The sequence below is a fragment of the Spodoptera frugiperda genome, chromosome 18 (assembly GCF_023101765.2).
Source record: "Spodoptera frugiperda isolate SF20-4 chromosome 18, AGI-APGP_CSIRO_Sfru_2.0, whole genome shotgun sequence".
In the NCBI taxonomy this organism is placed as follows: domain Eukaryota; kingdom Metazoa; phylum Arthropoda; class Insecta; order Lepidoptera; family Noctuidae; genus Spodoptera; species Spodoptera frugiperda.
The window spans coordinates 3,827,114-3,852,762 of record NC_064229.1 but is presented as its reverse complement, the minus strand read 5'-3'; the positions used below and the strand labels follow the sequence as shown (position 1 = coordinate 3,852,762).

At 36.9% G+C, this 25,649-nt stretch overlaps 2 protein-coding genes across 9 annotated transcripts in view; one reads left to right on the top strand and one right to left on the bottom strand.

Annotated features, from left to right (window-relative positions):
* Window positions 1-25,649, top strand: part of LOC118277837 (tight junction protein ZO-1) — a 140,005-nt gene that overhangs the window by 38,181 nt on the left and 76,175 nt on the right. For 6 of the 7 annotated variants that reach the window (XR_004783796.2, XM_035596796.2, XM_050700340.1 and 3 more), the window contains exon 3: window positions 22,165-22,312. Coding sequence is in view for 6 of the 7 variants with exons in the window: in XM_035596796.2 (XP_035452689.2) it covers window positions 22,165-22,312 (148 nt within the window). In the remaining variant the exon portion in view is untranslated. Of the gene's footprint in view, window positions 1-19,265; window positions 19,524-22,164; window positions 22,313-25,649 lie in introns of all 7 variants that reach the window. The other variant, XM_035596799.2, reaches the window with a different exon arrangement.
* Window positions 22,836-24,360, bottom strand: LOC118277840 (thioredoxin domain-containing protein 12-like). Of its 2 annotated transcripts, XM_035596805.2 has the most exons (3): window positions 23,878-24,360; window positions 23,103-23,253; window positions 22,836-22,932 (listed from the first exon to the last, which is right to left on the bottom strand). In XM_035596805.2, the coding sequence occupies exons 1-3, from the start codon at window positions 24,219-24,221 to the stop codon at window positions 22,918-22,920; spliced, it is 510 nt and encodes a 169-aa protein (XP_035452698.1). In that variant the 5' UTR covers window positions 24,222-24,360; the 3' UTR covers window positions 22,836-22,917. The 2 variants fall into 2 exon arrangements, with proteins under 2 accessions (XP_035452698.1, XP_035452700.1); XM_035596807.2 differs by having other exon boundaries at window positions 22,836-23,253.

Sequence of the window (25,649 nt, the reverse complement as noted above, 5' to 3'; positions counted from 1 at the left end):
ACACTATTAAAATCAAAATGGCGTTTAATAAAAAAGCGATATTATTTGTCTATATTGTTTATGGTCAACTTTATAATACGGTAGTTTCCTACCGAAATGTCAAAAACGTTATTTTTCTATGAATTTTGTAGGAGATCGCAACTTATGGCGTCATAATTGTTTTTGCGTCAAATAGCATAATAAAATTACTTCTCTAAAATTAGCTAGAAATAAATTAAAAGTACGATTATTTTGGGATATTTTAATAAGTATATTAAAATTTCAATATAATTTATTTTTGACCCAATTGTATTCTACGAGATCTAAGGAAAACAATGGAGTGAGGTTTACTAAGTAGGTTTGATAAAACTTGGCACAGGTAGAACTTACGTCACCAGTGTCTTAGAACTGCGGTTACGATGATACTAACTACGTAGATAAACCCTCTTTGCAACTCAACCACGTCTTTAGGGATCAATAGTTATTTCTCTAGTATCTTAGTGGGTGGAACAAAGCTTATGTAAACTTTAATACAATTGGAAGTAGAGCACTTGAGTAGTTATTTTAATATTTCCTTGTCGCTTACTTAGGAGGATTGTTATGCTCAAGTCGTTATTGTTAGTGTAAGGATTGTACAGACTTTGAACAGATACCCGTTACGTTGTGTTAAGATGTTCAATAGTCGTATTTTGTTGAGAGAGACAATGCGAGTGTGTTGCCAAATTCTGCTTCATTCTTTAGTAACAGTTTCTAAAAATTGGAAATACATGCACTAAATAAAGTAGGTACTTTACTTAACTAACCACTAATTTGGATTTTGGATAGATATCTAGGTCTATCCAAATCCGAAGTACTTTTCTTCTAGAATATCCTAATTACTATTTACTAGAGTTAGAGAATAGGCTTACCTACTTTGGATATAATCTAGTCTTAAGACAAAGATTTAATTAGGTAATATTAAACATACTTACCTATTTGAACATAAGTAGTTTCGAACTAGCATTTATTTACAAAAACACTGTTAAAAGAGACTGTAACACTCTAAGATTGTGCTAAGAACATTTCAAAGTCCATCTAATCCGTAAATAGTTCGTCTACTAAACTGCATCATAGTACATATTCTTAAAATAGACTTGAAAGTAAAAGGAAACTGTATCTATCTTAATTGTTTACAGAGAACAGAAATAAACCTTTAATACTGTAATCTTACTTTTTATGCATAGAATGCGTCAATTTAGTATCGAAACAATAGATACCCAGTATTATTTTTCAAATAGATAATCTTTACATATTATGTTATCTGTGGGTTGCCTGTCAACAACAATGTCAAAAATAAAAAAAGAAAATTAAATATAATTTGTTTGAACCAGCCAGTGCCAATAATAGTCGATTATTCGACATTCAAATAGATAATCGACTAAATTTTTATTCTATCACATCGCATTATGCTGTTTCACAAACTAAAAATATCTGAGTCTTCCTTTTCTCCGAAGATATTTTAATAGAAGTGACATCTTGTGACTATTCCTTAATTAAAGAATTTATTGTAGACGTGAAATATGTCTGTTTACATTTTAAATCATTCTATTTTCGACTTAAGAATTATTATGTTCTTCTAGATAGTAAACTAAATAAACATTTTTATAATATGCAACAAATGACAATACCAGATCCTGCCCCACTTAATTTCATCAATGTACAAGAAATGTAAATTAATCAAAATTATGCAATGAAAATAACACCTTTGGTTACTTAATTATTATTCTGATAAACTTGCGGATGAAAATTAGGAAATAAAAAGAATTTAAAAAACCCAAGGCCTATTTCCTGTATTTATCGCGACCATCTGCGTTTCTTATTACGCTTGCACAATGAACAAAACGAGTCATTCAATAAAAAAAGATTTATTAATGTAATGTGTACGGGTTTTAATATACATACATACTGTTAGTTAATTTAATTTTTTTATAATATATATTATAATGAATGCATATTCTAATTATTATTTCGTGTTTGAACGTTAGTGATTAGATGTAACGAAACGTCATTGACGTGCGTGTGTCAGTTATGTCCAAAAAGTCATTATTTGACATTCGCTCTGTCTGTTCTGTTTACATTGTTGTTTCGTTATGATTATGAATTAAAAGTAGGATTACTAAAGGTGATATTGGTGATGACATTCCTTCCTTTCATAGCTAAACACCCTATGATAGCATTGTAATAATATAAAGCACTTAATTTAATTATTTCTACCATTATAACTGCAATGAACCTAACCTAAATGTAATATTTTGTTCTTAGATTTATATAGAAACCGCAAGCTCTAAAGGCTTTTAATCATGTTTTTAGTTATCACTAATAGATCAGCAATAGAATGCTACGTTTGGTATGCCTGTACAATATATTTTTTGGTGGGGCAAAGCTCTATAGAGATTCTGGCATTGTCATTTGAATTATTTATTTATTCTTTTTCGACTTGTTTCCTAATACTTTAAACAGTCAATGGTCCATAGAGTTTTAGTAGTCTATGGTGCATAGAGTTTTAAAAATATAACTATTGTTTGTCTATGATTCATTCGAATTCATTATATTTAATTTTTCATAATTAAATAAATACTTATTGTTATTTCGCCGAAATCTTATTATTTTCATATTTTTGAAAGATTTTACTAAAGTCATCATTACCTATATCTTTTTTACGTACCGTTAAGTTAGTACAAATACAAATTGGTAAACATTATACCACGTGAACATATTCGATCACAAATATTTTCGCTTCTACGTAATCAAAATAAAATATATCGCAAGTTTTCTTGGCAACGCTTATAAGATCTATGTAGTAGACTCTCCAAAGAACTAATAAAATCATCTGACAATAAAAACCGTCGAGTTTTACACGAGGTCAACAAACTTTTCGAGTACGAAATAATATTAGAACTAGATTGTTACGTCTAACTAAACAAACGTAAGGAACGTTGTTTTTCTTGACTGCAGACGATACGTAGACGATGTTTAAATAACATAATAATTGTTTTGTTGTTGTTTTATGGACTAAATAAATACCTACAATATGCTATTTTAAATATCACCGTATAGGGCAAGTGACCCGGTTGTGGCCATCGACCCCTTTGTGGCCACTTGGGCCTTCAAATATTTATAACTAAGGCATGGACAAATAAATTACTCTGTGATGTACAGTATTTAAAATATTGAATATTGGAGACACTGATACCGTTGGCAGCTTTGATGTGTCAAACTTCACTTCGATGCAACAAGTCATTCTTTTTAGTTGAGGGTGAAATTGTTAAGATCTTAACAAAAAGGCTAAGGCGAGCGGGTGAGGATTTGGTTTTTATTTTTTTAATCTTTGCTTATTGTTTGGATGTTTATGTTAGTACTACATGAAGAATATATTGTCTAAGTGGAACTAAAGTTATTTTGACGCCATATGTTTCTGAAGTGGGATTATTAGAAGGTGGCCACTAATGGAGACAAAATTATGAATTTCTCCATCTTTGGCCACACGGCTGGCCAAAACTTTTGTAACATAAACGTCCCACTTCTAGTCATTTATCGTAATTTATTTATTATTTTTCCTTGGCTTTACATATCAACAAATACATATTTTTCATTTTCAGAGATGCAATAAATTGCCTTCACACAAAGGGAGGTCAGTTTACTTTGCAGCTTTTACCAACTTCATATAAATGTTGATCTCTTTATTTGTAAGTTAAATTCAAGTGAAGTAATAATATTTAATATTTTCCATACTAAATGAAAACCATTGTTTCTAAAATGTTAAATTTAATTAATAAATTTTGATTACTTTTATTGTATTTTTTGATGGCCAGAACTGGCACACGACCGTGGCCAGAAATGGCACGAATCTGGCCAAAAATGGCACAAACTCCCTTTTTTTTTCTTTTTTATACAGTTATTTTTCTATTGGACGTTCTTTAAAAAAAGGGTTTTCTTAGGCAAGATTAATACATGTTAAATGACTTTTTACAAGAAATATGTTCGTGATAACAAAAACTATAAGTTAAGAAAGCCTCAAAGTCGACAAAATTCTTAAAGTGGCCACAACCGGGTCACTTACGATAATCTCTGAAACTACTGGTAGTATTAGAACATGAAACAGGATATTTAGTTACCATGTTTTTATATTTCTATTTACTGTCATCAGTTCATCCGTGATTATGGCGCTTGCAACAGTGAAATAGAAAAACATAGTAAATATCCCGTTTCGAGTTCTAATACTAGTGTTAGTGACCATGTTAGTTTAAAAACTTATAATCTCTGAAAGTCTGAAATATATACGTTCTGTTCTTAGGTATTTGATTTTTGACAAATATTCACTTCTGAATGTGATATGAACGTTTCAATATGGCCCCCTTTTGTTTAGGACCCTCTTTCTTAAACAAACACTTATTGTCAGTAGGGTTGCTGCGAAAATGAGTAATGCAGCCCGTATTGTCAGTTTGTAAACAATAAGCTTGATACAATGACCCCGTGGATCCATCGACGGGATAAATGTATGAGAACACTTTGAATTAGATTCGTTCATGTATAGACAGTGTATAGAATTCAAGATAAGTACAAAATTATGAAATACTTTGCAAGATTTCGTAACTAAAAGTGTAGTAGGTACACCACACGCCACTTAGTATGTAATGCACGCCTCTTTTTAAAGGGGGAAAATCATTTAATAACGTGACAATGACACCAGGGACTGTCAGACTCTTACTGACTAAAAACCACCCCGTTCCTACTCTAGCTTTTCGAGTCAGAGCCCCGGTAACAAGCTAGGCAGTCCGCAACTCCGGAGTAATGCACGCCTTACGCATTTAACTGTACCATTAAATTCTTGGTTCAAACAACCTCACACCTTACGATTTAACTGCACAGTCAATACTGCACGGTTAAAGGTCTGAAGCGTGCATAAGTCCCAATTTTGCCCTAACCAAGTAGGTACCAAAAAGGTTTCATACTTCATAGAACTCCTCACACAAAGAAAACAAAACGCCCGCTCCAATTTTAAAATTCCATTTCTATTCAAAGAGTTCTCAAAGGATTTTAAAAAAGGAATCGCTTTAACTTAGGTACGAGCCAAAAAAATCTATTCGTAGTAATGACCCCACATCTGAGCCGATTGTAGGTACCTTCTTCTACCGAAATTGGGGCCCGACTTAACTATGGCTTAAAAAAACTGTGAACGCAACGTAACAAGCTAGTTTAGGACATTGAGAGTCACGTACAACGTTACCATTTTTGTTTTAAAGTAATAAAACCATGTATTGTTTTGGCGTAATTGTTTTAGTGAAACATGAGTCTGTTTTCTGTAAGTCTCGTGATGTTTTAACTCAGAACCATTGCGCGCAGAAAGCGATTAATTTTGAACGTAATCGACTCAATTCCATATTTGAATGTTGACACATTGCAGAAAGTTTGAGCGCGTTAGGTTGGCTAACCTTACAGTTTTATTACAAGATTCGAATTACGAAAATTCGGTACACGCCACACGGAACTCAGAACACGCATAAAATTACGATAGCATATTGCAGCTTGCCAAAATACAGTCACATTTTTCTTCCAATCTTACACATTTAAATTACACCCACTTCGACAAAACAGTAATAACAAATCGCCCAAATAAAAATTGCTTCTACGGAGAAAAAAAGGTATCCAAAAAACTGCACCTACTTTATTCCAAAAATGGTTGATGACACATGATTTTTTGTGTAAGTATCCGAATAATTTTGTGAGTAATCCGACATAGCGTAGGTACCTTTAGCCACATGTGTTTTGGTACATGCACGTTCAAATCCCCGCCTAAATATGCTCGGAACTCAGATGTTATCGACATACATGCATCGATGCAATTATTTGATTAAACGCCTACTCCATTTCAACTTTCAAGCAAAAGGTCTTTGTCTGGTGTCTGGTAGCTTCAAACAGTTAAGCCCGAATACTCAAACGCTACTCAATTTTAAGACGCTCTCAAATGTATTTCTGTCACTATCATTTCTTTATAAAATAACAGAGATAGCACGATATTTAAGTACAACTTTAAATTGGGTAGCGTTTGAGTATTCAGGCGTTAGTTCTCCATTTATCCGTTCCGCTTTTGAATTTAGAACACAGTCATACGAAAATAGTGGGGCTATCAATAGTGTCATCAAATTTTGTCCTGTTCCACGAAAGCACTTCTATATTTTTCGTTGATCTGTTTTAAAAATAGAACAGTCTATGGTAAAGTCTGGTTTAATCCTGCTGTTTATTACGTCTGTAATGTTGTTCAATGTGTTGTTAATCCATACTTTTTCAATTTTACTAGAGACTAGAGAAATTCTCTACTAGTTTTAAGTGATAGCGGGACTCTCCTTCATGCGAACTTTTAATTTCTCCTCAACTTCATTAAGTTTTATGATTTGACATCGATCTAGGAACTAGTGAACAAAGACCTCCCTCTTAAGAGTCCTCCTTCATAATTATTATGATAAGCAACATAAATCTAAAGACAAATCCATACCAGTATTACAACTCAAAACACTTTTAAACCCTCCATTTTGAAAGCTAACTCCACAAAATCTTAAACAAAGACCTATTTATGCTAATTACGTTCAAACTAATCAGTCAACTGAATAGTCTTTTGTCCATAGTACTTTCTCTACGTATCCTTGAGAGACAACTGAGCCCAGCTCATGCATTCACGATCATTGCCGAAGTTGCAACTGGCCTATAGAACCAATTAGTCTAGGAGGTACTGAACGATCCGAATAAACCAACCAATCAGAGCGCCGAACGCGCTCTCGTTTCGATTGCTTTAAATGTAAGGCAAACTCGTACTAAAGGTACTGTTAGGCTAGAATTTAGGACAATGATACTGTTTATGTACACGCTGAATATAAGTACTATCTAGGTATTGATGTATAAAATCCAACATAAATGTATGTAGGCTACACACACACACTCATAGAAATGGGGACCTTGATAAACAGTTTTAAAAAAAAAGATCATGATGTGCTGTGCTCCCCGCCTTGGGTGAGGCGGGAGGGAATGTAAATCTCTTTTTGACTGAAAACCACCCCGTTCCTTCTCCTGCTTTGAGCCGGAGCCCCGGTAACCTGTTACGTTGTCCGCAGCTCTGGGTGACTATTGGACTTAGCGTGTTATAATTTCATCATCTTACAAATTAGCCTTACAGATGAACTTAACTTGGCGGGTCCAGTACCGCACCTCTTATACTAAATTGCCAAACACTGGCCGTAGTACAAGACAATACTCGATGAATCATCAAGATACCAATACATTTGCAGCTGGATGTAAAGATTTTGAACCTTATCTGGTTGAGATAAAGGTGTTGGTGACTGTAGAAAGATTTGTCAATGTAACAAAGTAGCGTTTAAGAGTTGGACACTAAAGTTCTATATAGGCTTATGTAAGCCATTTTATAATTAGTCATTTTGAAATCCAAAGACTTTGTTTGTTTACTACTAGCGACCCGCCCCAGCTTCGCATGGGTGCAATGGTGATATATTATGCATGTATTATATATATGAAAATTCCTCTTGAATCACTCCATCTATTAAAAAAACCGCATCAAAATCCGTTGCGTGCTTTTAAAGACTTAAGCATACAAAGAGACATAGGGACAGAGAAAGCGACTTTGTTTTATACTATGTAGTGATTTTGTGGAAGATTGAAAGAATATTTGGTTAATTCAAAAACGACTTACTGTAATACACTGCTTGATATTTCAACAACATGACTCTTTATAAGTTTCTAGTAAGTCCTTCAAAGACATACTTAGTCGCAATACTTAAATCAACCCATAGTAACAAGTCACAATGGGCATTCCATTATAGCCAAGCATACAATATTTTCATTAAATAATATTCAAAATACTTTCAAAATTCGTATAATTATGGGTCTATTGACCACGAATTACTTACATAATCTCTGCCATCTCCATTAGATTTAAGAAAGACGACGGTGTTTAAACTACCAGTATAACTTGACCCCTGCTTTTATTATTATGGCTCAAAATGAGAGGTCAGCTAACTTTGGACTGTAGATGACCACAGATGACGTACAAAATGAAGCAATTACCATCGACAATGCTTTTTTTTGACCGTTTAATGCCCACGCGCTCTTTGAATTTTATTATTTAATGTTATTTTCGTGTTGGATCGGTAATTGTATGGATTTCTCCATCGTAAAATGCTAAACAATGAGTAAATTATATTTTTAAACGCCTGAAGATGTAAAATAATAGTCAGTAGATTGCGACTTACGGCATTAAAAAATATGTCATTTAAACTTTTTTAAAACATTTAAACAAACCTAAAGTTTCTATTTAAGCAAAAACAAAAGATCAACTTCTAATCTCACGAACTAGTCAATTAATCCGGAGCTGCACATGAGTTACGCTATGTTTACCTCTTAATCTGCGGATGGCCTAACGGGTTACCGGAGCAGTAAGAGTCTGACACTTCCTCTCGCCTCACCCAAAGAGGGAGAATAATAGATTTTCTCATAAAAAGCCTAAAACGTCAAAAAAGGATACTCACTTTTATCCAAAGAGGTTTTATACAACAAGTCATTGCTTCATTAGGCCTCAACTAAAATTATTCCAAGAACTAAGTTTATAACGTTTCGAGTCACGTCGTAAGCAGAGTCGTATTAATTGAAGATGACGGCACTTTTGGCAAATGTTTCAACATTTGATAACATCTCCACGAGAGACGAATGCTAATTAGAATAAAAAAACTTTACTTGTTAGGATTTTGACGAGATCATTTGCAAATCACATTAAACTTAACTTGAAGATAATTTGAAGATTGAAATAGTGATTCGTTGTTAAAAAGGAATGCAGAAAATTTATAGTTTCAAAACGCTTGCTGGTATAGTTATTTTGGTCACTTAATTTGGATCCAAGTTACTAGACGTTTAAGAAATGAGGAAACAGTACGTCGGTACTTAATGTTTCGTTTTTAGGGCTCGATTTTGCATATTTATTTGTATTTAGTTAATGTTTTTATAATCTCATAACAAGCTCGTATAATGTTAAATGGATACACATCTTTCATCATAGGGAATCAGTTTACAATTTAGCCACGTGTTAATGAAGTATTCTAATATCAATAACTAGAAGTTACAAGTCAAAACAACTGTTTCCAAACATCGCCCACGCTCAACAGATGAGATGACTGATGCTTTTTTTGGACCTCACACAGACCAGACGCACCATGTCTAGTAGGGACCGAGTCCCCTTTGTAAATAATGCCCGTGACATATTAAAAAGAATACTATAGGAATGTAGTGATGGGAATTATGGCGCCGCCGAGGAAAGAAATAAACATGTCATTGATCTAGAAATCTAAATTTTAGTTATGACTAGCTGATGTCTGCAGCTTCGCTCGCGTAGACTACGGACTTTGTGACATCATTTAAAAAAATACATACATGCATATCGTCACGCCTTTAATCCCCGAAGGGGTAGGCAGAGGTGCACATTATGGCACGTAATGTCACTGTGTACACCCAATTTAAAAAAATAAAAGTAGTCTAAGTTAGTGGATCAGGTACCTCCCAATAAAAGTCTCGTCAAAACCTTTCTAGCCATTTTACAGATTAGCTGGAACAAACAAAAAGAAAGACAGACAGGTAGACAGGCAGACAAACATTTTAAAAATGTTATTTTAGTATATTTATCGTTTATATATTCTATCATGCATGTACCAGAATAATGTCCAGTATACCTATGGGGATTAGGCTCACCTTCTTTCTCTATTCTATGAGACTCATATCATAACAGATACTAGTGAAAAGTGCTAATACAAAGCAAATGTATTTTTTGGGGATTTAAAAGCGTGGCCTCAAATTATGTTGTAATAACCTTCCAAATAAAGCTAAAACTCAATACTTTCTTAACTAAAAGTGTAGCAAACATCGTGACACACAAGTTTAACCCGCGTACAATGTGTCTGCTATTCTAAGTGGCCGGGCCTGCAGGAACGGAACTACGGGCGCGGCATACAAATGTCTAGACGCGTAGTGACAAATACTATTCCGTACTGTCCTGTACACAAGTGTATTGGACATTTTTTTTTTTTGGAACAAGCCGACGATGGAAACGGGTCATGATTATGATGATGATGGTAAGCAATCACCGCCGCCCATGGACACTTGAAACACCAGAGGTGTTACAAGTGCGTTGTCGGCATTTTGGGGATTGGTAAGATTGGTAATTGGGTCTCAGGTAACCTCACTCACACAACGCAAGCGTTGTTTCACGTCGGATTTCTGTGAGGCCGTGGTTTCACTCCGGTCGAGCCGGCCCATTCGTGCCGAAGCATGGCTCTTCCACAATTAAAAATAAATAGTCAATCAATACTAATTCCAAAACAGTTCACCACTCGACTGTACCAAGTAATTAATAACATTTCCAACCTTCCCTGCACACATCCCATGAAATAAATGAACTAAGTACACAGCAACAGCTCGTGAGCCACACAACCATACAAACAAACATACAAACACACATATCATAACTCATTCCTATCACTTGTGTAGCCGACTGTACTTGGTCATGTTTAACTAAAAGCTCAAACGGATGATGTACTATGAATTGTGTGCATGTACGAAGTGTTGGAACTTACTAATAAATGGAAGTGAGTACGTCCGTCTGTCTGTTTGTTTGTCTAACTTCTCTCTTTAGAAGTGTTAGTTGGTTGATGAATTTGAATCTTTTAACTGTGATCTCTCTCAGCTTGTTGTCTATTTTATTGTGGTTTCAAGATTATGGATTATCCCTCTTACTTTTGTCCCATTCTTGTCATGGTCTCCAGATTTTTCCTCGTATCTTGAGGAATAAGTTATAACTAACTTAATAAGCCTGAATTTTAAAATTGTGACATTTAACCTTACTAGTTAAGCTGTACTACCAATCGTCTATGCTGGGTGGTTCAGTACGAGTTTGCTTTACGTTTAAGGCTGCCTGAATATTGGTTCTCTTTAGTGAACAGATTTTGTGAAATTCTATCTTCTATAATATAAAAATAAGTCGGGTTTTCTTTCGTGCCACTATAACTCCAGAACGTACGAGCGGATTTCCACGGTTTTGCATTTGTGGGAAAGATCTCGGACTCCGTGAGGTTTCTAGCAAAGATAATTCTGGAAAATTTTAAATGTCAGATCCACTTATGTAGAGGAGATTCAGAGTTCAGTAGTATACTGTTTATGTCTTGATGTTGTTGACAAAAGACAACAATATTAAGATATTAAAGACGTTTTTCTTAAAATATAATCACACACTAATCAACAAGTTTGATTGCAAACTCCCTTGCATTAAACAGTCTTGCTTGATTGCATGCATATTGCATTCGTGAATACCAATAGCAAGCACTTGTTATTGTGTCCTCCATAAGAGTTAGCAGTCGTAAAGAAAATGCAGCTTGGCCAGCATTTTGTGTGCCAACTGCTAACGAATTTACTTGTGTGCTCTGTTTATAAAACGATATTCGAATCTCCTATGAAGTTGGCAGTATTTCTGACCATTGTCTCCTTTTGTGCTGAAATTCATAAACGATCAGTTTTCGAAGGACGCAGCACCGGCGTTCTGTTACATGTTGCTCTACCCCTAATAGGCATTTTTTTAAAGGGAGAAAATCATTCAGTTACTTCTCCCGCTTTGGGTGAGGCAAGAGGGAGTGTCAGATTTTTACAGACTAAAATCCAGCCCGTATGTACTCCTGCTTCAAGCTAGAGACCCGGTATCCCAAATAGGCATAGTAAGATAATAGAATAATATTCGTCCACTTACTACACTTCCCATAAAACTTTCTTCATTTTCTCATAGTATCTCCAATTATACACACAACCAAAAATAATGATAATGTCCAATCATAATTACATTACGTCGGTCCCTTTGTGAGTCACGATCATGAACAAAAAAACCTAGACACGAGCACAACAAACTACCCTAAAACCGTCCAAATCCTCCAATCAACTTTAAACTTTATTACGGAACTGTAAAGTTGAAAATAAGTCGTGGGCTAGCTAAGGTATATCTAGTATAAAAAATCCCATTGGTTCCCGGTACCCAAGGAATGCGCGTGCCTTCACGTTTCGATGGTTGCGTCGCTTTTTTGAGGAAACCCGAGACTGGCACAGCTTTATTTGTTTAAACAATGGCTAGAGCAGCTGCTGTTGTGTGTTGAGGTTCATAAAACGAAGATTAGAAGGGGTTTTTGGCTATTACTTTGGCAGTCTAATGCCTCGCATTATGCCAGTATTTTAGTCCAGTAGTGAAGTACATAGCATCTCTCTCGCTTGTGTCCCAAAATTGAAGCGAGAGAGAGTCGTAGTAGAGTAGCTAGCAGTAAGTAGTAGTAGCAGCTATATTTTCATCCTCATTGACCAAGGGAGTAATAAACAAGCTCATCATGCAAGAGAAAATGATAAATTATATTTATTTATGCAAATAGACTACAATTAAACAAGATGATCCCGGTATTTCCAATCTGACTGCTCTAAAAGGGAACACCAAAACCAACTCAGATGTCACAGTCCAGTCTTTAATTCGTAATATTAAAATCAAAGTCAAAGTTAAAGTCAAAGCATTTATTTCAATTAATCCTTAATTAAGCACTTTGGAAACGTCAAATTGAATTGTCCATCAGTCTGTGTCAATGAAGCTAGCTGCTCCTTTCAAATTGTAGATATAAGAAAGCATTGATGTTAAAATAATATTGTATGTATACCAATGGCCTTTACAGAAATGTTCTTGAACTACTAAACGGTGCTCTCTCTATACTGAAGAGTAAAGTCCTTAGACTAAGCAGTAAGTGCATTCTCTTCATGAAATCATGACGCATGTGGAGTGGATGTGGAATTCCTAAGTACCGAATGTGCATACAATTAATATTCAAACGGACAACCAACCTACTTAACCGTGCAACTGTTTATCCAAACACTTGACTAAGTATAAGTTTATTTACTTTGTATATTCAAAAATGTTTAGTGGTGTCCTTTTTGTCTCCTAAAATAGCTTTTGCTGGTTATGACATTCTTAGTAGCCTTGTGAGCCAAAAAATAATTAGGTTAGCAAAAAATAAAGTACCAGATAAAGCCATAATTTCCAGATTTCGACAAATTTTAAAACACCTTTACAATAATAAATCTGGGATAACCTGTAATTAGCCTTACTGTACTGTTAATTTTCATTGTGTCGCTGTTGGTTTTCTAATAAAAATAAATAAATAAATAGCGCCTGGGCCGAGCTGGACATCGAAACTATTGGACAATCATGCATGCGACCTATACATGACGTAGTCAGCAATATACTTACCAAAGATGTGTTCTAAAATTAACTTAACCCTCAAATTAACTTCGCTGGTATACGAATTCATCGATTTCTAATCTTAGTATCTCATCTTAAAGGTAAAACCATATACCTATTTATTGAAGACTTCTTACATTTTCCTCTACCGTTTGATATGCAGTTGTCTGTACATAGACGAATACTACATAGAACTCAAGTGGTAGGTGAGGACATGTAAATACGTGTCCATCTGGGTGCACCTCGATGTATCCACAAATATTTACTCAGACTCGACCAATAATGTTTTGTTTTAGATGCACTTTCGATGTTAACATTACTTGTAAATGCAGTTGGAGTTGCTAGCTGAAAGGTGCAGTTTTGTTGCATACAACAATTATTGACGTTTTATTTATTGTCATTTATGAAAGCCCATACAAATCACAAATATGAAAATATGTTGGAGTAATCCTAATAAAGTTGAAGGAACTGGTTATCTGATGTCTAAACCCTCAGTTCTAAATTCTATCATTGTCCTATCTGTCTGGAGCTGCGCACTGCATAGCGGGCTCCGGCTCGAAAAGCAGGAGTAAAAACGGGGTGGTTTTTAGTCAGCAAGAGTCTGAACACTCCCTCTCGCCTCGTCCAAAGTGGGGGAAGTCATTGGATGATTATCCTTTCTCAAAAAATTATTATTCTATTCAACCCAAAACACGGTTAACCTTTATCAATAGGTTACCTAAATTTCTTAGTTTTATTTTTGCATTAGCCTGTACCTATAAAAACTTTAAACGAATTATATTGTTCGATTATTTTGACATGATAAGGATGCGGTTAACTTGACTTCTTGAATCTTGACCAATCAAAAATACAACATACACAAGATCTTTTTTACAATTGCTGTGGCAGAAAAGCCGTCTAACAAATATTTCCTTCCCTTTTTCGCATCACTGCACTATTACTAACTAATGTGAGTAAGTTATTCCTTACTACGGCTTCTGAATACCTACGAGGATTAGCAAAGGATTATATCCACCTATCACAGATTATTATAAGTTCGTGTAATCCATGTAGGATGGCCTAGATTCCTCGGTGTTACATCAGAATACTAAAAGTATCTCATCATCATCATCATCATCATCAGCCGAGAGACGTCCACTGCTGAACAAAGGCCTCCCCCTTGGTCCTCCACGTAGAACGACAAGCCGCCACCTGCATCCACTGGCTCCCCGCCACTCTGACGATGTCGTCGGTCCACCTAGGGGACTGCCCACGCTGCGTCTTCCGGTCCGCGGTCGCCACTCAGTCACCTTCCTGGCCCAGCGGCCATCAGTCCTCCGAGCGACGTGGCCTGCCCATTGCCACTTCAGCCTGCATATTTTGAGAGCTAATCTGTAACTCTTGTTCTTTGGCGAATTTCCATATTTCGGATTTTGTCGCAAAGATACTCCGAGCATAGCTCTCTCCATCGCGCGCTGGGCGTCTGAGCCTTTCTAAAAGGCCAGCAGTTAGGGACCATGTTCGGTACCGTACGTCATCACTAACACACACTGGTTGTACATCCTGGTCTTCAGACACTGCGGGATTTTTGACGAGAAGACTTCATTAACTTCCCAAATGCTGCATCCGAGTTGGATTCTTCGGGCGACCTCTTTCTGGAAGTTGGATACCTAGCTGGATTCTACCCAGGTATGTGTAGTGGTCTACAACTTCGAGTATATCGTTCCCAACGACAACCGGTATAGGTGCAACATGGACATTTGACAATTTTCGTCTTGTCCATGTTCATTTTAAACCTGTTATGTATTGAGGTCGCTGAGCATGGTCCAGCTCTTCCAGCGACTCTGCCATTACCTATGTCATCGGCGAAACGGAGGTGAGTGATGATTCGCCATTAATGTTGAGCCGCGTCCGCTCCAGTCCAAGAGCTTAAAAACGTCCTCCAGTTGCGTGAATAGTTTGAGATATAACGTCTCCCTGTCTCACGCCCTTCCGCAACTGGAGGCTCGTAGTCTCTTCCTGGATCGGATTGGTCGTTGTTATACAAACACTAACCTCGATGTATCTATAGTCGATGTGGCACCGCTGGAGAGACTGCAGCACTTTCGATTGAATCGGGTTTCTCATAGTCCACAAACGCCAAGCATAGTGGCAAGTTATACTCCTCGGTCTTCTGTATAATTGAATGTGGTCTATGGTACTGAAACCTTTTCGGAATTTGTTCGGGAGGCTGGAGATCAAGCCTGCGTTCGAGACGGTGGATGACCCTCGAAAACAGCTTATACACTGGCTCAGAAGTGCTGGTTCTTTACAGACTTGTGCCTTTTTTAAAGAACAAACCACCACACTCCGTTGCCATGTGCCGGCGTTTCCCTCGAGTATGACGGAATTGAATAACAAAAAGTATCGGTTACCCGCTCGCAGAAGTTCCGATGATTCTAATCGCCCGGCGCCTTGTTGTTTTTAAGGTTTGAAGCCATCCTAATCTCGTAAGGCTGATGTCTGGGATATCCTCAGTGTAGTGCCGCGTCAGTTTAGCTCTTGGGTCCCGAGCTGTACCGACGATGGGTTGCCGTGTTGAGGTGTATAACTGTCCGTAAAACCTCTCGAGCTCTCCGAGGATCTCGGACTTCGACGAGATGACGCTGCCATCTCGGTCTTCAGCCTCGTCATTTGGCTTTGCCCAACAGACGAACTTTGCGAAGAACTTTTGAGCCCTTGTTTCGCTCAATTAAGTCTCTGACTCTTGCGGCGTTATAGGCCCGCAGGTCACGTCGCATGTATTTCGAATTCGTCTATTGAGCTTGCCGTATTCAGACATATCGTCTGAAACTGCAGCCTACATCTCACAACGATCCTTAAGAAGTTTTAAGGTTCCGTCGGAGAGCTTTTGGGGCCTGTTTCGGCGGGGGTCTTGAAGAAGTCTGCCCCACTGCTCGGAAGTTTCCACCAACCCATTATTTATTCGTCCACGTTTCCATCAGCTAGACACTAACTTTTGCAGTTGGAGTTGGAACTGCTAGGGGTTTTGGATCTGGGCACGTTCAGGGCGGAGCGTGGACTTCACCAGGCGTGACCGCTCTGACATTGATGTTCAGTGTGCCCCTGACAATACGGTGATTGCTACCGGTTTTCACCTTCGCTATCGCAGAGACATCACTGAATATACATCAATCGGTCGCCATATGAAGTTCTCATTTTTGGTGTTCATATCCACTGTAACTTCTTGACCGGTCGCTTCTGGAAGAAGGAGTTCACCAAATAGAGATCTCTCCCTCTCCATAAAGTCGACCAGCCGTGGCCCCGATGGTTTCGCTGCCCATATCAAATGGCCCTATTTTCAACTCATCGCTATTCCGTGTGCCCACCTATTGACTAACTAACGTGAAGTGTGTTTCCTTACTGTATGGCTTTTGAAATTTCCTCATACAGAGCCTTACTTCGTCGTCACAATGGTCGAGGTCGGCGCATATCCTGTACCTTCAGCGAATACCGGTTAGATATTCTGAGTATAAGGTCGCTACCCTGTTCGACACACTGTCTCTAGACCTCACACACGTTGTTGACGAGAGACTTACGAGAAATCCGTATTTACGGTCTCCTTCCCGGAAGAAGAGCAAGTTGCCGGAATCTAGGATTATCGTATCCTGACCCTCTCTTCGGATAAAAGACAAGGGAGTGTGGAATTTTTACCTCACTAAAACCACCCCGGTGGCCATCCTCAGCACCTGTAAGGAGGGCCGGATTCTCTAACAGAACACATTACGGTAGTCCTTGGAAGACATGCGTCTCCCCTGAGCCTTGCTCGTGCAAGTTGTACGGCAGCACGTGACCACCGTGCTACACTGTCTTCCCTGAAGATTAAAAGTGCCTAAGTACCTAAGTACCACTAACAAAACAAAATATTTTTATTCTTGTTTATTTGTTTCTACGGTTATTTATCGAGAAAGAAAGATGAAAATTTCATTATAAATCTTACAATTGTAAATTCTAAAATTAGAAATCCCATAGTTATTTTTTAATTTAGCAGATTTCTTAGTAAGATCGTTCGATTTCTGACAAAATTGTGCCCAATTTACCAATGCTTCCCAGGAACTGCTACAGTCTAAAGAAAGAGCAATATCTTATCTACCTCGGCTACTGCGGTGAATTATAAATAGGATTTATGTTCTTGAACAGGAGCAGGCTTTTACCTGTATTTGTAGATATGTCGAAATATGGCTGTGCGCTATCAGAAGTTGGCAGTGGAGGTTCCAAAGTTGATCTATTCAGAGGATCCGTACCTTTAGTACGAGTTTGTTGTACGTATAACAAGATCGAAACAATAGGCTGACTCGAATGAATCAACCAATCAAAGTGCTGACTGTTTCGATCTCCTCAAACGTAAAACAAACTCGTACTAAGAGCCCTTTAGTATCTCCTTAGGAGCACCTAGTTACTATTGGTGACTATCAGAGAGGTAGAAAGAAACGAAAAAAGCACCTTAAGCACGCGATAATATGTTTCCATATCTTCTACAGTTATATCGACTATAATAATAGTTATATCTACTCCTATTACTATCTTCTGTTCTTTACATTATGCTGTCTCTTTTGTAACTTTGCACCTTAATCGTTCTGCACCTCCCAATGGTTGGCTGTCAGAGAACCATTGAGCCCACGGCATTAAGTCCGCCAATTTCACAGTGTTTGTGCAATAAAGTTTTCAATATTTTTCCCCAAAAACTAGACACTTGAAGGCTTCCCGTGTCATCAGAACGCTACCATGTACTTGCTCAGTGATCGTGTAGAAAGTTCACTACCACAACATCACAATTATTATCACAGCAATAAGATTGCATCTATAAATCAATCGTAACTACAATAACACGTACCGTAATCCACCAAACAATATTTTTTTGGGCTACCGATAATATTTGGGCTTGGCGCTCCGAATGTACGTCCGTTAACCTAAAAATGATTATTATTACAAGTATATCTTATCTTTATATCATTACTATTCCGATTTAATAATTGTAGACGCACCCGCGACACCTTATCAAGTTATCATATTGTTTGTACACTAAATTCATTCTGTAGTACTGAATTTCTAAAAGTAAGTCGTGTCTGCTGTAATTTCTCTGGAATTGACACGTGTTTGAATACTCAAAGAGTGTAATTAGTAGACAATTATCAATATAAACAAGAGCGTGTGTTAATTGGACCTTTTTAAAAACTTTCTAATTGTTTTTCAATAGTTTGGATTGGAGTTGTTGTTTTGTGGTATCGATAAAGTGTTCAAGTGAAGGATTTGAGATTTTCTTTGATTTAAGTGTCAGCATACTTCGTATTTAGATTCTGAAAATAACATAGTATCTAGAACTGATGATATGACTATGATGTAATAAAAAAGTACACTAATTGTAATGTGTGCAGAAATGTATGATTGAACTATATATATCACTTGTATATGAGTGTTAATATATCTCTTACTTATGGATTTAAATTTCGGAAACAGTTTAGAAGTACTTAAATAGTGTTAGATAACCCATAACCTCTATAATCGGGCATTGTACAAATCCGATAGCAAGTTAAAGAGATTAGTGTGTCCAAATAAACGGTCTAACTTTACAATTTATGATAATAGTGTTGCATGACTTATAGAAGACCGCAAAAACTGAGAAGGAACAGCAAATAAAATAAAATAAAATCTATACTAATATTATAAAGCTGAAGAGTTTGTTTGATTGTTTGTTTGTTTGTTTGAACGCGCTAATCTCCGGAACTACTGGTCCGATTTGAATAATTCTTTTTGTGTTGGATAGCACATTTATCGAGGAAGGTTATAGGCTATAAAACATCACGCTACAATTAAAAGGAACCGAGTAGAGCGGGTGAAACCGCGCGGAAGTAGCTATAACAAATAAAATTGCAACTGGCAACCTACACTCGTAATAAAAAAGTGTTTTTAAAAAAATCAACAGAGTTTTCAATAATAAAAAAAAACAAATAAAATTGCAACTGGCAACCTACACTCCTAATAAAAAAGTGTTTGTTTAAAAAAAGAACTGAATTTTCTTCAAAATGCCGTCTGCGTTGGACATGGGGCTTTTTAGCCAGCCTGAGTGGAGTGACTCGAGTGACTCAACGGAGCCTGGGCCTTTGCCCCAGTTGGGGTACTTCGTGCCTGTTAGATGCAGATGTGAACGGACCTCTCACCACGTGTGTCGGAGAAGCAGAAGGTAATTAATGTGGACTTGAAATTGTGGTGTTTTTGAAATATGTTTTAGTTAAAAATTCTTTTATGTCTGACTGATCTAATAGAGTAGATACTTAAGCAAATATCGTTACATAGATTAGAAACTGCATTGGGTCAATCTTCAAAATGGGCGTACTCTGGCGCTTATAGTATGTTTTTGTTATTTTAAACTGGATACATAATCACCATTAAATATCTATATCTGAAAAGCGCCAGAGCGATCAGAGGAACACGCCCGTTTTGGAGATCAACCCGATTGTGGTCGTAGACAATTCTATAGAACTCTGATCCCGTATGGTCTTTGCTGACTACGCCGTCATAAAAAATATACCAAACCTATTCTTACTGACTAGCTATTAGAAATTCCTCGCGATGTAGTTTCAGAAGTCCACAAAGACGGTACATTAACGTTTTATGCCTCCCAACTAGTCGCTTTTACAGCCAATCTTCACGCCGCTACACGATTTAAGGACTCATTAACTTGTTCACGATTCTATTTATACAGTTTTGGAGGGAGTTCTGTCAAAATTTTTTGGTTGGCTGCTGAAATAAACATTCCTAGTTCTCAATCGCATCCGTCTGTCGATCCGTTGTAGGATTAATGGACTCGTTTACGTCAGAGTAGTTTATTTTCTATTGACAGAATTGGTCTATTAAAAGTTGAGTCTAACGGTGCTTTTCCACAAGAGATGTGCTATGTAGCTATGCTACGAAGATGTAATAGTTAAGCTGTGAATATATGTGACTGTTTCAAATGATACTAAGTTATGTAGCTGTACAAGGACGATGCGCAGGTCGTGTACGCAATGTATCGATTCGGGAAACCATCCATAGCACGCTTCTCTCCATATAAAAACATAGCTTAGTTGAGTCCGTTTCCACCAGTGCTAAGCTATGTGTACCAACGAATATGTTTGGTAGAAAAGCAGCCTAATTCTGAGAAACGGTATTGTGTCTTACAAGCTTGGCTTACGTCAGGGTTCATTCATGCCTTCTTGTAGCACTAGTAATGTTCCTATTTTGTATTAGTTATTTGTAATATTATGAAGTACTATAGAATATTTAACGAGCTACTGATGTAAGATTTCACTGGATTACTGAGAGTTACAAATGCTTGGGATATGAGCCCTCATTGTATACATACAGCCATATTAACTATCAACAGATCAAAAACATTCTTCAATATTCACAACTTTCCCTTCCCTTTAAAATATTCATAAAGTTCTATAAATATCGACACATAACGAAAAGTTATAATTAGCAGGTAGGTGACAAATACATCAGTTGTTTTCTATAGCCCAGTTCCCACGGCTTCCCGCGTCTGATGACCGATGGCTAATTAAAATGTATAGTAATTAATATTCTGTCGATGACAACGCACTGTTTCTGCATGTATAATAATATGTAGTGATGTGTCAATGGTGTATTGTCCCATAGTAATGTTTTGGAACTACGGTTATGTAATGGAAGAAATATGGAGCTTTCTTTATATGTCTAGCTGTAGAGATAGTGTCCAAAGATAGATTTTTTTTTATTCTGGAATAAGTCTGTAAACGAGCAGACGGATCACCTGATGGTAAGCAATCGCTGTCGCCTATGTACACTTGAACACACGTATTGGGGGTTAGGAATTTAAGGGTTGTAACCGGTAACCTCACTCACACAACGAAACACAAGCAAGCGTTGTTTCACGTCGGTTTTCTGTGAGGTTTTATTGTCAGGATCACTATGCATATCGGTAAAACGGGGAGAATAGAATTCAAAGGGTGAATAGATGTTAGAACATTTTCCCAACATTTATTCACCCCTCGAATTCTATTCACTCCGTTTTACGGTACTATATCATTTACTGCATTTTTCTTACACATATATGAGTTCCAATTTAAACATTGTTATTTTCTTGTTAGTCTTGGAATGTGGTTTACCGTAACTACCTCTATGTAACCACGTACAACACATGCACATAACAATCAGGAGTTATACATAAACATCGCTAGAACTGCTTGTGATGCACATAATCACTTAATTGACTGTTGAAGGCAAGAGGAAGGTAAGAAACATAATCTAGGAAAATCTATTGTAGCTCTGATTTTGTGTTATTGTGCGGTCGTTTATCTGTGTTTTATATTACTTAACCTACTTAAATGTCAATTTTTTTAATTCTCAATTAAATAAAAATCAGGCAGCGACGTCGCGTAGCCTACTCAGGCTAGGCAAGGTAGGCTGCGACGTCGCTGCGTCTGCGCACGCTGCTTATGACTCATGAGTCCCACTGTGTCTCGAAACTAGTAGAGCTTCTCTCCATTAGTATGTAATCTCCAATAGTTATTTAGATACCAATCTGCTATAACTTTATAACCCAAGATTCATTAAAATGAAAACCTAGTAATATTCAATTTATTAAAATTCATAACATACAATTAAGACATTTTTTCGAAAGAGCATGGTGTATTTATAGATTTCATATATAAGTATATGCACATATTATAATGAGGACACAAAACTAAACAAAAATTGTTCTAAAGTTCCACAAGGAAAAGTTTCGAATCAAATCATCAAGAAGATTTCTTGCCTACAAAAGTATCGATAAAAACTAACAGACCATTTATTCATCTTGTCCACAGAGAATCTCCCCGGTCTCGGCGGTCCGTGTCACAATGCTCCTGCAACAGCATATCCCGCCGGTCCTCGGCGGCGGCATCTCCCATGCCGATGCCACTCCCACCACTCAACAACACCATGGAGATGTACGTGGAGCCCGTCGTCGAAGATGTAAGTACTTTAATTTTTATTTTAGGTATATCTGAAATTATAACATGCAGTCTGCAGGAATAATAGACACGCTATGACCGGCGAAACTTTAAAGCTTATTGATTTGAAATGTAACAGTTAACTTATACGAGCGATAAGTAGTAGAAGTAAAGATCAAGGTTATACACTATTTCTATTTTTACGTTTATATAATTGACGTGTAAAGTGCACTTTGTCTCTTAAAAAATTTTGCAATAACTTTCCCAGTTGCGGATCCAATAAAGCGCGAGAATATTTGAGCCTATTTGCCAAAATCAATCCGTTATTTTATTAGAAAACATGAAAATTGGTCATGAAATACTATCAGGAAACTAATAATAATCTCAGTAATACGCAAAGATAGTAAAATGTACAGTACCCTTTTTTTAAATGTAAAGCAAACTACTAAGGGTACTGGCATTGTTTACGTTTCGAAACACAAATTAAGCAACACCTTACAAGTTTGTCACATTAAAGTTATCAACAAAGAAATAAAACACATAAATACGCGGTTACAACGTTTATTAGTACAAATTACAGTGTCATCATAGTTATCATTATCACAGTTTGCCAAATATATTGTCGATCTAACGCCGCGCATCCTGGAAGCAACAAATTCGGTGTCAGTTCACTACAACAACAAGAATTTACTCTTTACATTTCAACAGGGAGATGTGAGTCATTTTGAAATCTAAGCTCTATATCTAAGGTTTATATTTCAATGTAGATTTCATCTCTTGTAACAATTTTTCTACATATTAACTCGTCATACATCGAATTGTTCTTCAGTATATTTGTCGAGAACTTTCTTCATAGACTTGGCAATTTGTTCGGGTTTGCTGTAGAAATATTTGTGTTGGCTACTTCCTTCCTCGTTTACTATATCGGGATCCACCATACCTTTTGGTGAAATGAAGAGAATTCTGCAAGGAAGAAGTAATAATTGACAAAAAGCAACGGTTAACTCACGTATGTAAATATACTGAAAAAAGCTCTACTAGTTTCGAGTCACAGAGAAACTCTGCCTCATGACCAGCGTGCGGTGACGCGGAAACTTCGTGCAATGCCTTATTTTTTTTAAGCAGAGCTTTTTCAATAAATTTACGCGAGTAAATCGTTATTTTAAGTCATATAATATGTCTTACAATCGTTATTATAAAAAAAAGAAAGGTATAACTTAGACCTTTTATTGTATTCTTAGTTTTAGGTCAAGCATTTAAAAGAGATAAGATACTAATAAGTTTTATTAATCGGAATTCTGGGGAACGGGATTGGGTTGATCGACAGGCTGAAGGAAGTCAAAATTAAGATTACACTCTATTTCACTATAAAAATAGAGTAAGAAATACTTTAGAATTTCTGGTTTTGAACATAAGAAATTTAGAAATAGGTACTCCTCATCTTTCAAGATGGACAGAACAGCTGTTGGAACTCCTTAACAGTTTGTAATTCACTCTAGGTCATTAACATCAAAAGACGGTGATAGGGTTTTGTCCACAAGTAATAAGTTATGTAGATTTTAGATTTTAGAGCAAAGTAACGTGTACCTGGGTATGTAAGTCCCGTCTGGAGCAAAAACATTGTTCTTCGGCTCCTCTTCATCAAGCAAATTGACCATAACAAAGTGTTTGCTTAGCGTTTGAATTTCTGGAGAGTTGGCGAATTTTGGCTTTAAATTTCTACAGGCTGTGCACCACGATTTGTGAATGATCACCATCAATGGTTTCCTGTGGTGTGTGGCTATCTGGAGACCTGATTCCAAAGATCCAGCCCAAACATAATTGTTACCAAATCCATTATCCCTGCCATTGATACCGGCGCAGTGTACTGTGTCGAAAATATAGGTGAAAAATGCTTTAACAGCCGTACCAGCGGCCGTCCCAGCAGCCATTTTGTTGTTGTATAATTATTCTTCGACCGTGGTCGTTATAGCAGAAGCTAAATACATTATTAATTTTATTTATATGTTACTTTTTGTTGGTCCGCCATTTTTGACAAAACGTTTTTTATTTTGAAGTTTCACGGTCAATCAAGTAGGTTGGCTAGGCGTGCAACGCCATCTAGAGTTTAATAGTCGAACTCGCGCTTATGTAGCTCGAGGCATAGTGAAATAAGCGGTGAAGTTTTCTCTGTGGTCGTATTCTGATACCGGTTTAATCCGCTAGAGGGCGTTAAGTTAATAGTTGTAAAGGTTTTATTCATAAGTTAAAGTTAGCTTATTTTTTATCAAAACAGGTACTATTTTCATCGTAGAATACAGAGTTTTATGGATATGTTGAATAGTTCAATATCGATACTATTCAAAAGATTTTAAGATTTCTTGAGTCTGAGAGATTCAAAATTAGGCAAGCACCGTGGTGATTGATCTATTCTCAATTCTTCTCCATATGAGTAAAGTAGGGGCATTTGTGCCATTCTATTATGGAATAGGATAGTATCTTGACTTCATACAACACATTTTTCATACATTCAACATGTGTCGACTCAATGCTCGCCATATAGGTACCTATAAGCCTGTACTTAACAACATTACATGCACATAGTACCTATCTATGTCTGTAAGAAATCGGCAACCAACATTCCTGGCTCTATGCCAAACGCTACATGAATACTACTATGTATGTAACTTATGTTCTTGTTGTAACTTGGCACTTATTGCTTAGTTATGTATTCCCATATTGTTAAATAAAATATACATTCCATGTAACACTTGTTGTAACTGCATTTGTTTGTTGGTTGGCAGTTGCAGTGGCTGAACTGGCTACACGCAATGCGTCGAAGGATCAATAATTCCCGCTCAGAGAAATAATATTAACACTTTGGGTCAGGCTGTAATTGTGTGTGTGTTATTGTTTTCTAAACTCATTCACGATACAAGACAAAATTCAAGACAAAAAGCAAATCAGTTGCCTTTGACGTATATTTGGACCTCCTTTTTGTTCTTGACGGTATACCTACAAAAGGCGCCAAATTTTTGGGGAAAAAGACTATGGAGTGTGGGATTTTAACCTTGCTTAATCCTCTCTGGTGGCCACCATCTGCATCTTGGCAGACCAAATCCGGAGTCCCCATGGTGCAGCGCCTATTACGACACCCTTCTATGTAAACCTATGTGTCTTCCTTAAGCCTCTGTGCAGTGTATAGCGGCATATGACCACTGTGACCTATTGAACTTATTAAACCTAGTGCCAATCTGTCACCCAGTCAATATAGCACACGAAACTAAAAAACATAAACATAGCACAAAGTAGGTTTACAAACGATGTGTGGGTCATCATCGTGATCGTAATCAACCCGTATTCGTCCACTAGCGGACATA

Bases quoted from the DNA above. Each gene is read 5' to 3' on its own strand.
- LOC118277840 (XM_035596805.2), bottom strand. From the start codon at position 24,221: ATGGCTGCTGGGACGGCCGCTGGTACGGCTGTTAAAGCATTTTTCACC. The intron at 23,254-23,877 runs GTACACGTTACT...TCTTCCTTGCAG, and splicing joins GACGGGACTTACATACCCAG to AATTCTCTTCATTTCACCAA.